Raw genomic sequence first — 14,644 nt, 5'->3', positions numbered from 1 at the left:
CAACAAGAGTAAACTCCGTCTCAAAAAAAAAAAAAAAAAAAGTTAACACGCTTTTCTCTGAATGATCATTTTCTTTTTGTGCATTTCTGTATCCCAATCCTTTGAAATCGTTTTTTAAGTGAAAACACAAGTCTATTTCTATGCAATTAATGGGAGTTTAAAAAAAATCTCTGCTTCAAAAATGTAAAAAATAATAATAAAAGGCTATATCCTATATTTCTCACAATTGAGTTTTACTGAGTAATAAATAATTATTAAAACTTTGCAGGCAAATTTTTTGGTGGGGTGAGAAGTAGCAACTGTATACAGGCATTTCCTCTCATTCAAAAATTTCAGACAGATTACAGTCAAATGTAAAAATGGACCCAAAACAAAACAGAGGAAATATTTATTCTTGCATGGAGAAGTCAAAAGAAGAAAAACAGAGTTGGTAGACTTAATTATCTCATTTTTGAAAGTTGTATAAATTAAAATAAACCATAAAAAAGTAATAAAACCAGAAAAAAAATTGTCCATGTTAGTGAATCAATACCTTTCACATAAAGGGCCCTAAGAATAAGTATCACACACTGGGGTCTGTTGGGGGAAATAGGGGAGGGACAGCGGGGGGTGGGGAGAGATAGCATGGGGAGAAATGCCAGATATAGGTGAAGGGGAGGAAGGCAGGAAATCACGCTGCCATGTGTGTACCTATGCAACAATCTTGCATGTTCTTCACATGTACCCCAAAACCTAAAATGCAACAACAAAAAATCATTCAGAAACTATATGGATTTCTCTATAAGATTCCTGCTGCTGTTGTGGAAAAGGATGCAGTATTTATTCCAGCAGGGTGGGATAATAATAAGAAAATAGGAATATTACATGAAAATTTTCAAACATTAAAAGCAGAAGATAATTTTGAGGACATCATAACTAAACCACCTGTTCGAAAGTTTGTACATGAGAAAGAAATTATGGCAGAAGATGATCAAGTGTTTCTTTTATTTATTTATATTTATTTATTTATTTTTAAAGACGGAGTTTCACCATGTTGGTCAGGCTGGCCTTGAACTCTCGACCTCAGGCGATCCGCCTGCCTTAGCCTCCCAGAGTGCTGGGATTCAAGGAGTGAGCCACAGCGCCCAGCCAAATGATCAAGTGTTTCTTGTGAAGCTACAGTCCCTTTTAGCAAAGCAACCACCAACTGCAGCTGGAAGGCCTGTGGATGCCTCACCAAGAGTCCCAGGAGGCTCCCCTCAAACACCAAATAGATCTGTCATCCAATGTTGCCAGCGTGTCACCCATCCCTGCTGGGTCAAAAAAAATTGATTCAAATATGAAAGGTGGAGCTACAAGTGAAGGCGTCCTGGCAAATTTCTTCGACAGTTTATTGAGTAAAAAGACTGGCTCTCCAGGTGGTCCTGGTGTGAGTGGTGTAGCCCTGCAGGTGGGGCTGGAGGTGGACGCAGTGGTTTACCACCATCCGCCAAAAAGTCAGGCCAGAAGCCTTAGATGTTCATGCAGAACTAGACAGAATCACATGAAAACCAGTTACAGTTTCTCCCATAACACCTACATCTCCTACGGAAGTAGAAGCTTCTTGATACCAAATAAAGCCATTTATTCAGTTTTCTGGGATAATGTAAACATGCCTCTGCCTTTTCCTTCAAAAATGGAATTAGAAAGCTGGAGTGCTTCTTCAGATGGACTAAATGCATGTCTTGTGTGTGTGTGTGGTTGCCCATTTTTTACAAGGAGCTATACAGAAGAAAAATTATTCTACATTATGTAGGATTGCTATTTGCATTGCCATTTTGCATAAGGAAGTAATTTTTGATTTTGAAAATCTCAAAACTTTCAGATCTGAAATACAACCATGTCATCGATCATATTCTAAAGGCTATTTAAAACATGTAATAGAGTTCAGGAGAAGGGCAGAAAACATGCAATTTGGGCATCTGACTGACTTGTAAGTCTAAGCTTATTTTAGTTATAACTACTAAAATCATTTTTAAAAATTTGTCAGTTTTGCTGACAGAAAAAAAATTGTCAGATTTTGCACACCAACATAAATGTATCACCACACACGGAAATGCTGAGAGAACTATCAGATAGCGTTCGATACACTAGTCATTGTCTCAATCACTGATCTGTAAGTTGTTATCAAAATATGATTTAGAAATACTGGTCAAGGTGTTTAACTGAGAAGAAAAGAAAGCACACTGCCTAAATGTGTAAAAGAAAAATGCAGAGGTTATTAAAATGTAAAGAGGTAACAATCTTTTGATTTGTCTATACATATATATATATTTGGCTTTGCCTTAATATACCCCTTTTTTGTTTGTGACTTTGAACTGTAATCAGTTAATAATAAAGTATTTATTCTCTGCATTCAGGTTCAAATAACTTGTTGCATTTTCTTATGTTTAAATTTACATGTGTCAACTAATAAATTAGATTCATTAGTATAGTCATCCCTTGGTATCCATGAGGCAAATTGGTTCCAGGACCTACCTCAGGTCCCAAAATCCCCACATGCCTAAGTCAGAGATATAAAATGGTATAGTATTTGCATATAACACTCACATCCTCCTATATACTTTAAATCACCTCTACATGATAATACCTAATTCATTGTAAATGCTATGTATATACTTGTACTGTATTGTTCAGAGGAAGATAAAATCTGCCTTTTTAGATGCGATTTTTTTTTCCAAGTATTTTCCTTCTGTCATTGGTTCAATCCATGGATGTGGAACCCACGGACACAGAGGGCTAATTTAAAATGTTTGACCTAATTAATAGAAAAGCATTCTGCCCTTCTGAGAGAGAAATGAATACATTAGATTCCCTATCCTGTAAATTTCCTTAATTTGGGAGTTTGCCTTGGTCAACACATCTTCCTCACGGGCATGCCTCAAACTGTGGAATCTTATGTCAGCACATCTAGTAGATAAACATAATGGCCTTCCATCATTTAACAGGAAGAAGTTTTAAAAGCTTGGCAGGTACCCTAACACATAGCCATTCCCTTACAGTTGAGAACACCTGTTACTGATTTCACCTTTTCAATACTCAGTTTTCAATGATTGTTTCAGAAACTTAAGAACAAATGAACCTTTTTATTGAAGTTCAGCTAAAGAACACATCTATATTTGACCTAAATCATTTAGACAGTTTGGGGAAAAATGGTTACTGCCCTTTAAATTGGTCTTTGTTACTACTTTGAAATAGTTATTCTGAAGGTTTTTTTGAACGAAGTGTTTGAAGACAATACCTCAATCATCTCACACAATCACTTCATTAAAACTTTAAAATCCATTTAGTCTTACAATAATATTTGACACCTTATATTTAATATAAATGTTAAAAATACATGAGGTGCTGGGCGTGGATGGTTCATACCTATAATCCCAGCACTTTGGGAGGCTGAGGTGGGAGGATCACTTGAGCCCAGGAGTTTGAGACCAGTCTGAACATGAGACCCCCTCTTTACAAAAAATTAGCAGGGTGTGGTGGCACATGCCTGTAGTCCCAGCTACTTGGGAGGCTGAGGTGAGAGGATCACTTGAGCCCAGAAAGTCGAGTCTTCAGTGAGCTGTGATTATGCCACTGCACTGCAGTTTGGATGATAGGGGAATCCCTGCCTTAAAAAAATATATATATGTGTATATATATATGTATATATACACACACACACACATACACACACACACACACCCATATGCGTATGTATATGAGAGGATAATAATTGGTTTCCATGTGGGAAAAACAGGGTATTCATGGGCATACAAAAATTTATGAAAACGTTTTGTCTGATAAAATATTTGAGATAATACCACTGATAAAATCTTTAGTCCAGAAAGGTTTCTGCAAAAAGGGTGGTGTAGATTCTTTCTAAATTAGTACATGATGAAATAAGGAGAACTAATTAAAACTGCAGACAATGTGTGGTATACTTGGATATATCTGCTGTCTTATTTGCGTGCATAAGCCAACTCTGTGTGTGACATTGTACATGTACTAGAAAATCCTTGGAATTGAGTTGTTACTTTAACTGTAATTGTTCACTCTGGGATTTAGTTTTATCCAATCAAGACTTTCCATAGATCATGATTAAACAAACCTATTTTTGTTTAAGCCTTAAACCAATTTTTTGCAAGGAAAGTTGTTTTAAACTTTTTGTTTTTAAGCAAATTTTTAATTGAAGTATACAATACAGAAAAGTGTACAAGTATATGGTTTGAAGTATCACAAAGTGACCACATATAACCAGCATCAAAATAAGCAACAGAAAATCACGCAGCAACCACAGAAGCTTCCAGTGTGCCCCTCAATCAGTATCCCCACCCACCAAATAACCACTGCCTAACTTACAAATACACAGATAAGTTTGGCTTATTTTTAAGCTTTATATAAATTGAATCTTACAGAGTTAATATTTTAATGCCAGGCATCTTTCAGTATCAGGTTTGTGGTTCATCCATTTTGTTGCGTGTATTAATAGTTATTGCTGCGTATTATTTCACAAATATACAATAGTATTTGTAATGCTATAGATGGATATGTATTAGTTACCTGTTACTGCAGGAAATTACCACAAATTGGTGGCTTAATGCCGTACAAATTTATTATTGTACCCTGCTGGAGGTTAGAAGTCCAAAATAAATCCTCACTGGGCTAAAGTTAAGTGTCAGCAGAGCTGGCTTTTCTTTTTGGAGACTCTAGAGGAGAAGTATCTGTTGTTTTCCTTTCTGGCATCAAGAAGCTGCCTGCATTCTTTGGCTCTTGGCCCTTTCTCCAAAGCAGCAGCCTAGCATCTTTAACTTTGCATCCATCACATCACTTTCATTCTGACCTTCCTGCCTTACTCTTTTTTTTTTTTTTTTTTTTTTTGNTTTTAAATAGTATGATTCCTGTACAGTGCACACATTGGTATTTTATTCATCCCTTAATAACCCCATTAGAACGTAAGCTCTTTGGGGGCAGGGACTCTGTCTTGCTTACCATTGTAGCCTTACTATGCCTGGTACATAGTAGGTACTTAATAAATATTTGTTAATCGACTGAAAAACTCAATTTAGTGAGTAAATAATGTTCTAGTGCAACAGGACAAACTACTCTCTCCACTGGAAACCCAACCACAACAGGATAGAAAGAAAAGAGAAAACGTTAGCCCATCCCCAACTACAAATAAATAAATCAAAACAAAAAAAAAAAAAAAAAAAAAAAAAAAAAGCATCTCCAAAGTTAGACAAAAGACATTACCAAACAGCTCAGAAAATAAATAAAAATGGCCACAGAGCAAAATTTTCCACTCTACAGTAATCGAAGAAATGCTAACTTTAAGGGATTTTTTTTCCCCACAAACTTTTCTTTTTTAAAAGGGTATGCTCTATTGACTAGGATTTGGCAAAATGAGCACTCTTACGAAGTAGTAGAAGTATTAAATTGGCCGAAGATTTCTGAAAGACAATTTAGCAATCTGTTAAGTCTTCAAAATATTCATACCATTTTCAAGAGTTTGATTTGATAAAACCAGCTCGCATTCAAATACAATAGGCATAAGCAATATTTTTTACAGTAAAAATCTGAGGAAAAAACCTAGAAGCCCAAATTTGAATCATGGTCTTTTAAAGAAAATCATGGAGCCACTTTAAATTACCTCATGGAAGAACATTACAGAATTACAAGAAAATACATCTAGTGATAAGTTTATCCCTATTATTTGTATGCTGCAAGTATACATATATTGATCTCTGAACGTGGAATTTTGAAAAAGAAAAAAAAACTACACATATAGAAAAGACTAAGAACATAGAATAGAAATATTAACGATGGTTATCTCTGAGTGGTAGCATTAAAATTATTTTCTTCAATTTTCCTGAAGCTTCCCAATTTTCTATTCTCAATATGCACTGTTTATATAATAAAATCAATGTTGAAGACACTACTATCACTAAAGCAATCTTAAAGTTGCTATAAAATTAAATTCAATCTTACCACTGGCATTTGAGAAAAACAAGAAGAAGCACATGGTATAATAAAAACGCTACTTCATTGCCAAGAGGGAGGTGGCAGCCTACAAATACCTGTGCTAGAACTGGAAAAGGCTAGGTAGTATCCCTGAGAGCGAGCCAACAGAAAAGCAGTGGAAGGGAGTGATTTCCTACAGAAGAAAAAGAGAACAGAAAAGAGAGGAACAGCTACAATCCAAAAAATCAGAGAGGAAAGGGGAAAAGAAAAATAACAGAAGAGGAGTAAGATGTCTAGTTCAACTACAGATAGTGATAAAGGATGTGTGAAAAGCAGAGCAGAGGGAAAATTAAGAGAGATTAAACACATCCTCAGACTCCACTTTCATTTATTATAAGAATGAATTTAAACTATTTTTAAAAAGAAGCTATCTTGATTTGGAACAAGGCACAAGTGGTCACTGGAAGGAAGTTACACAAAGAAGACAGCTCAATGTAGGTTTAGAAGAAAACAGAGTGGGTCAAAAATGAATTAATGCACAAATCCTAGGAGGGAAAACTGATACTGAAATTCGAAACTAAATTTTACGCCCTCTTTGAACTACCTCATCATATGGATCCAGTGGGCTGCAGTGAAATAGCCTGACTTTAGAGTCAAGAGGTCTGGAACCATGTCCTGACTACATACCAGCTATATAAAGTTGAGCAAGCTTCCATCTTTACAAGAGAGTAAATATTTACTGCAGAGTTTCTGAGTTTCAACTGAAAAAAATGTGTAATAATTTTTTAAACTTAAAATGTTCCATTAATACCTTCATAGGGACAAGTCCACCATTTTCAGGAAACGAAGGCCACAATGACATTTTACTTAGGAAAGCTGAACAAGTCACATGAAGAGAATAAATATACAGTTGTAATTGTTCTCTCCCAAATAATCCCAATCCTCTCACTCCCAAAAATCCCTGGAAAGGTTCCGAGAGATTAGATAGTTGATAGAATAGTATACTCTACATGGCTTTCAAAAGTCAATCTGGGTCAGTGTGGTGGCTCACACCTATAATCCCAACACTTTGGGAGGCTGAAGTGGGTGGATCACCTGAGGTCAGGAACTCAAGACCAGCCTCACCAAAAACGGTGACCTGATTGTGCCACTGCACTCCATCCTGGCGACAGAGCAAGATTCCATGATTAGCTTAAACTACATGAACTATAAGATCTGTCATTCTACAAATCTAATTGAGTTCCATCTCCATTACAACTTTGAGTTACTTAAACCAACTTATCTTAATCACTAGTATTAACCAATTCCATTTATGTTCCACTATTGATTGATCGATTGAGACAAGGTCTTGTTCCGTCACCCAGGCTGGAATGCAGTGGCCTGCCTAGCCACAGTTCATTGAAACCTTGAACTCCTAGGCTCCAGCAGTCCTCCCAGATGAGCCTATGCAGCTAGAAATACCAGTGTGTTCCACCATGCCAACCTAATTTATTTTTTGTAGAAAAATACATGTCTTCCAATGACATATGATGTGTATTGCAATGTTGCCCAGGATGGTCTCAAACTCCTGGTCACAAATGATCCTCCTACCTCAGCCTTCTTAGGTACTGAGATTACGGGTGCCAGTCACAGTGCTTAGCCTTACTCATTTTTTAAAATACATACTAGGTTGGTGCAAAAGTAATTATGATTTTTGCCATTAAAAAAATTGCAAAACCCATAATTACTTTTGCGTCAACCTTAATACATACCTGGACATACTGGCAGGAACCTATAGTCTCAACTGCTCACAATGCAGTGACCTATGATTGTATCACTGCACTTCCGCCAGGACAACAGAGTGAGACTCTGTCTCTAAAAATAAAATGAAAACATAATGTAATTTAAAAACTTTTTTAGGCCAGGCGCCGTGGCTCACGCCTGTAATCCCAGCACTTTGGGAGGCCAAGGCAAGTGGATCACAAGGTCAAGTGTTCAAGACCAATCTGGCCAAAATGGTAAAACCCCATCTCTACTAAAAATACAAAAATTAGCCAGGCATGGTGGCAGGTGCCTGTAATCCCAGCTACTCGGGAGGCTGAGGCAGGAGAATCGCTCAGCCCACAGCAACCTCTGCCTCCTGGGTTCAAGCTATTCTCCTGCCTCAGCCTCCCGAGTAGATGAGACTACAGGCATATGCCACTACACCAGCTACTTTTTTGTATTTTAGTAGAGACGGGGTTTCACCGTGTTGCGTAGGCTGTTCTCAAACTCCTAAGCTAAGGCAACCCGCCCGTTTTGGCCTCCCAAAGTGCTGGGATTACAGGTGTGAGCCACCACGCCCAGCCCACACAGTTTTTAAAAGACAGAAGAAACGTCAATAGTAACCAGTGTCAACAGTACACACTATAAGTGTGGAATCATTATGTTTTTCTTTTTAGTTTTCTGTATATTCAAAATAATCTAAAATGAATAACACTTTAATTGCAGGAGGAATAATGTTTTAAAATCAGCCGCATAAAGTTGAGTGTGGCGCCTCTGAAAAATTACCTGAATGTAAAAAACAAAAATTTTCAGAACAGAGCTCTACACTAAGCACAAGTGCTAAGAGCTTAGCATGCTAAAATACTGACGTTTACCAATAATCCTATGAAATAGATATCCCCACTATGTGGACTGAAAAGCTGAGGTTTCCCGAAGCTCTTAACAAAAGACACACAGCTATTTAATGGCAGAGGCAGAAATAACACACAAAGGCTGGGCATGGTGGCTCGAACTTATAATTCCAAAATCCCAGCACTTTGAGAGGCAGGCAGATTACTTAAGGTCATTAGTTGGAGATCAGCCTAACCAACATGGTGAAACACGATCTCTACTAAGAATACAGAAATTAGCAGGGTGTGATGGTGCGAGCCTGTAATCACAGCTATTTGGGAGGCTGAGAGGCAGGAGAATCACTTGAACCTGGGAGGTGGAGGCTGCAGTGAGCTGAGATCATGCCATTGCACTCCACCCTGAGAGACAGAGACTCTGTCTTCCCCCCAACAACAACAAAAAAAAAGAAATCACATACAAACCTGCCCTAGTCCAAAGTCCCTATGCTTAACCACTTAAATAGTCTGACATGAGCATGATGTGTTTTGATTTATTCTTTACATTTGACATTAAAAATTTTCTAAATAATTTACTAGATAATATGCATACATGGTTATGCCTCAAACTGTTGTATGAGATAATCATATTAGAATCTAGCAGCCGGGCGAGGTGACTCACATGCCTATAATCCCAGCACTTTGGGAGGCAGGTGAATTGTTTGAGGTCAGGAGTTTGAGACCAGCCTGGCCAACACAGTCAAACCACGTCTCTACAAAAAATATAAAAACATTAGCCAGGCGTGATGGTGCATGTCTCTAGTCCCAGCTACTTGGGAGGCTGAGGTGGGAGATTTTTAAGCCTCAGAAGCAGAGGTTACAGTGAGCTGAAACAGTGTCACTGCACTCCAGCCTGGATGACAGAGTGATAAGATCCTGTGTCAAAAACAAAAACAAAAATATTTAGCCATTATCTATCACAAGGTAAACGTACTCAATGTTAGTCCCAAAATTCTTGCCTTGCAAGAAGAGTTTTGAGTATTTTTTACATGGAATGACAGTCCTTGGATTAATCAGACTTGGAGTATTACATTCAAGAAAATGCATTTAATCTAATTCCTCACACTACTTCATATGTAACTACTCCAACTAAAAAGAAACACCAGGCCACTAAAAATATAAGACAACTTGCTCACTAACAAAGTCAAAGTGGCTCACTACTCTGTTAACATCTATGTTGCCAAAAAGCACAATGAGGACAAAAACTCAAAAGCTGAGTATCAAAACTCAAGTTCTTAAAATAAATGAGATTTCTTTTCAATAAAGTATCATTAAGTCAACACATAAGGAAAAGGACCACAAATGGTGAAAGATGTAACTTATGTTTAAGGAAGTGAAGAGAAAGGGCAAAGAAAACATGACACACCATATGCTAAATTAGGTGTCTGATCATGTCAATGACTATGAAACTATTTCTTTGAGTCTAGCATATCTGGGGGAAAATTTAGGAACTGTTTTGGATTCCAGTTTTCTTTTAAGAACTTGGTTCACAAATCAGGAATACCCATATGCAATGAACCATTCAAGTTTTGGACCTCAAAATGAGGCTTACAAATATTTTTTCTTTTATTCTCAATTCCTTTTCAAATTACCATGAAATACGTACCTTCCTCCTATTGAGTCGTCTTGTGGTTGGGCCCCGGCAGTGTTCCTCTGTGAACGTCGCAGTGACCCCCCTGGATTGTTATTAGGCCGGTTGGACATTGGCACCTCTCTCTTGAAGGGACATACCCTTTCTAGACACTACCATTCACTAAAAGAAAAAAAAATAAACAAAATTTATCAGATGTACAAAATACAATATGGAAAAGAAATTAGGGGAACTGACAGCAATGAGGAAATTTTCTGCAAACTATCTGATTTTATAGCCTTCACCGATACTGCAATGTCTCACTCAACTGTGAAGTCTGACTAATTAATGTGTTACAAAATGTCAGGGATATAACAAATTCAAGGCATGTGGTCCAGAACTCAGCACATAAAATTAATTTAAGATTTTTCATGGAATAGCCAGAAAATTCTCAATTCAAAGAATACAGAGCACAGGTAGAAAGAAACATGTCTTTGTTTCCACATTCTAGTATTGTGCAGAAACAGGCACTATACCTAAAGTCAAAACATGATGGCTGAAGTCCTGTGATAGAACAGGTGTTAAAGATAGTTTGCCTTTGCACAAATGACAGCCTCTAAGCCTAGAATTCCTTAGACTCAGAATTAACAACATATGTCATGTATTTTTCACAGTACTGTTGTGAATAACAAATGAAAAAATAAATACAAACAAAATTGTGGCTGGGCACGGTGGCTCACGTCTGTAATCCCAGCACTTTGGGAGGCTGAGATGGGTGGGTCACCTGAGGTCAGGAGTTTGACACCAGCCTGGCCAACGTGGTGAAATCCTGTCTCTACTAAAAATACAAAAATTAGCTGGGTGTGGTGGCTCACACTTGTAAACCCAGTAACTCGGGAGGCTGAGTCAGGAAAACTGCTTGAACCCAGGAGGCGGAGGCTGCAGTGAGCCCAGATCATGCCACTCCACTCCAGCCTGGGCAACAGTGAGACATCTGTCTCAAAACAAAGCAGAACAAAACAAAATTGTAAAACTGCAGTATCTTAATGAAAAGATGAGGCAAAAGCAACTCAAACAGAGTAAACTAAGCAATGGTCCCAAATACTTAGGATTTTCAACAGCAGCTCTGCTGGCCACGACCCTGGACAAAATAATCTCTACATTTCATTTACTCTTCCTTAAAACCAGTACATTACCTACCTCAACAGAGTTGTGAGCAACAAGAAAGTATTTTTATAAGTGTGACAATTTAGCTCAAAACAGTTCATAATCAAATTGAACTTTCTATAAGAAATTTAATTATTGTACAGATAAAATGCCAACACTCAGAAAATTAGTTTAACTGATAAAACAAGCCAACATTACAATTATAGAGTTACAACATGTACAAATAAAATCTTTCACTATTTTTTGTAAGCCTGCAGTCAAATTCAAAGTAGTGTTCTTTCTGTTACTTCTGTTTACTGGTGAAGAGAATGAACATATGACATTATAGAAACTGTTGCCAAAGAGAATGCAAATCAACCATAATTAAGTCTATTACTGTACTGGATTTTGTTTTACAGATTCCTTGTACTGTAATAAGTAAGGTTTCTTTTGAGTTATATTGTTGATACAATTCAGTAGAGACTGTTTCTATCACACATGTCCAAATTAATTAATATAATAAACTTTAATTAGAAAGTTCAAATTACTAATTTAAAGATAGTCAGTTTTAGAAAGAAAAAATATATTTAAACATTAAAAGAGAGGCAGGCAGAGAGAGAAGGTTAAACTTACATGTACTGATATGAAAAGATATGAAACTCTCATTTGTGTGTATTTATTAAAAAAAGACATAAACTTCTGTATACTATCCACGTTAAAAATTCATGGAAAGATGCATGAAACATACTTTGTTAATAATGACTGCCTTTGAGAAAGGATTGGGGGATCCAGAGTTTAGAATGAAATAAATCATTTTTGTTGTCACTGAGACTGACTGTTTACCAATTTAAAAGCAATTAAGCAGGCTGCTCTAGCATAACAGCTTTAAGCACAGAGCTCTTCAGTCAAACTGCCTCTGCCCAAGTTCAACTCCGGACTCTTAACACTAACAAGCTGTACAGAGGCTTGCATATATGAGAGTGCGTGTATATATACTCCTCTGTGCGTCAATGTATAAAATGAGGATAAAGAACTCACCTCACAAAGTAGTTGTGAAGATCAAATGAAAAAAATCCATGTAAATTACTAAGTACAGTGCCAATCATATAGCAAGTGCTCAGTACATGTTAACTATTATTATTAATATAAACATTCATTCAAAAGAATAAAAATATTTGTGGTAAAATAAAATCTAATATATTGGGAGAATCTTCACCATAAAAATCATTGTCAGTAAGAATCCAAATTTCTGGCAAAATACTTTCAAAAGTGAAATGTTTTTAATTAAGGATAAACATATCAATCACCTGGGAAGCTTTATCAAAATATGATTGCCTGTCCCCTAACCTCAGACTCTCATTTTTGGGCACAAAAGTGGGAGACATCATTTAAAAGAGCTTTCTGGGGTTTGTAGGGGGGAAACAGGGGAGGGACAGCAGGGAGTGGGGAGTTGGGGAGAGACAGCAGTTGGGGAGAAATGCCAGATACAGGTGATGGGGAGGAAGGCAGCAAATGACACTGCCATGTGTGTACCTATGCAACAATCTTGCATGTTCTTCACATGTACCCCAAAACCTAAAACGCAATTTAAAAAAAAAAAGAGCCTTCTTGGGTATACTGCAATACACAAGAACTTCAGCACATTAAAGAATGAAAAGCCGGTCTTTTTCAAAATTCATCTTAGAAATTTCTCTATTTCAAACACCATCTCAATGCCATTTCACCTGGACCCAAATAGCATGAATAGATACAAGAGAATAGGATGATACTGCTGTTCTTACTTTAAAAAGCAAAGAACAGTATTAGAAACAAGGTTGGTAGTTATCACCTGCCCACATTCTGCTACTAAATGCTTACTGTATGTCATGAAGTATTAAGTCATTCAAATGAAACTAAGACAAGCTAGTTGTTTTGACCTAGAGTCATCTAGGTAATCTTAACAATACTACCCAACATCTTCAAAGCTGACTAACTAGCACCATTATCAGCCAATAGTCTATTTGTGGATAATTCTTGATATGTAAGAAGAATAGCAAGTAAGAATAAAGTTATCAAATTATCACCTGCTGTTAAAGCATAAATTCATCTTTTAAAAAGAGGCCAGGCTTAGGCTGGGCACAGTGGCTCACGTCTATTAATCCCAGCACTTGGGAGGCCAAGGCAGGTGGATCACCTGAAGTAAGGAATTCAAGACCAGCCTGGCCAACATGGTGAAACTCCGTCATTACTAAAAATACAAAAATTAGCCAGGCATGGTGGTGGGCGCCTGTAATCCCAGCTACTCTGGGAGCCGAGGCAGGAGAATTGCTTGAGCCCAGGAGGCGGAGGGTGCAGTGAGCCCAGAACGCGCCACTGTACTCCGGCCTGGGTGGCAGAGCAAGACTTCGTCTCGAAACATAACAAAAAAGAGGCCTGGCTCTCTGTTAAATGCTAGAACTATTTCCTGAAATTAAAAAAAAGATTAACACATCATGGATACAGGATCTCTCCCTCTGTCAGGTATCAATAAAACCAGAGAGCTGGAAGGGACCCTCAGAGATGATCAAGTTCAACCCCTTACACCTTACAGACAAATCCAAATGAAGAAAGTTCCAAGATCTATGAGGAACCAGTCCTCTGAATCCTGGTACTGAGCACCACCTTAACTTCAACAAAAGTTTAATGCCTCTTTGGCTGCAGTTAAGAACCCAGAGGCAAAAAGTTTTCTCTACACAATAATTCCAGAATGTTTTCCTTATAGAATATTCTGTACTGACTTGACCAATTACTTACGCCTACCATATGTTATTACTTAATTTTTAAAACACAAGTGGGAATTACACTATTATACTGCTAGAAGTTATGTTTTCGTAACCGGTAATGAGTATGAACCTGAAGATTCTGTCTTAACAGGCTAACTCATATTGCAAAATCGGAATTATAAACCCAATTTAACATCCCTAACAAATCCTGAAATATACGACTCTTTCCTAACCATGGGCATACTTTCATTTCTGTAAAACTAATCAAGATTTTTCACACAAAAGCTTTGATATTCAGTCCTAAGGCACTGAAACAAAATAGAGAATATGAATGACTTTAACAGGAAAAACAAAAAGACTAATGGATATCTTCAAGGTTAAAAACAAACTCATGACAACTTTGATCAAAGTTGAGTGTACAATCAACTTATTCCTTGTTTAAGTTAAATGACCTCTGAATTTTATGTTAAAAAGTACTTAACTCTACATGCAAACTCCAAATAGAAAAAAACAACCACCACTGGCCAGGCACGGAGGTTCACATCTGTGATCCCAATCTCAGCGCTTTGGGAGGCTGAGATGGGTGGGTCACCTGAGGT

At 37.3% G+C, this 14,644-nt stretch overlaps 1 protein-coding gene across 1 annotated transcript in view; it reads right to left on the bottom strand.

The window, feature by feature from the left end:
• Positions 1-14,644, bottom strand: part of TRIP12 (thyroid hormone receptor interactor 12) — a 164,640-nt gene that overhangs the window by 113,138 nt on the left and 36,858 nt on the right. The window contains exon 2 of the mRNA XM_037738767.1: positions 10,195-10,341. Coding sequence (XP_037594695.1) covers positions 10,195-10,292 — 98 coding nt within the window. The 5' untranslated portion in view covers positions 10,293-10,341. The remainder of the gene's footprint in view (positions 1-10,194; positions 10,342-14,644) is intronic.

This window comes from Cebus imitator, unplaced genomic scaffold (genome assembly GCF_001604975.1).
Source record: "Cebus imitator isolate Cc_AM_T3 unplaced genomic scaffold, Cebus_imitator-1.0 Scaffold57, whole genome shotgun sequence".
NCBI classification, from domain to species: domain Eukaryota; kingdom Metazoa; phylum Chordata; class Mammalia; order Primates; family Cebidae; genus Cebus; species Cebus imitator.
The sequence above is the reverse complement of the archived record's forward strand: the minus strand, read 5'-3'. Positions and strand labels throughout refer to the sequence as shown.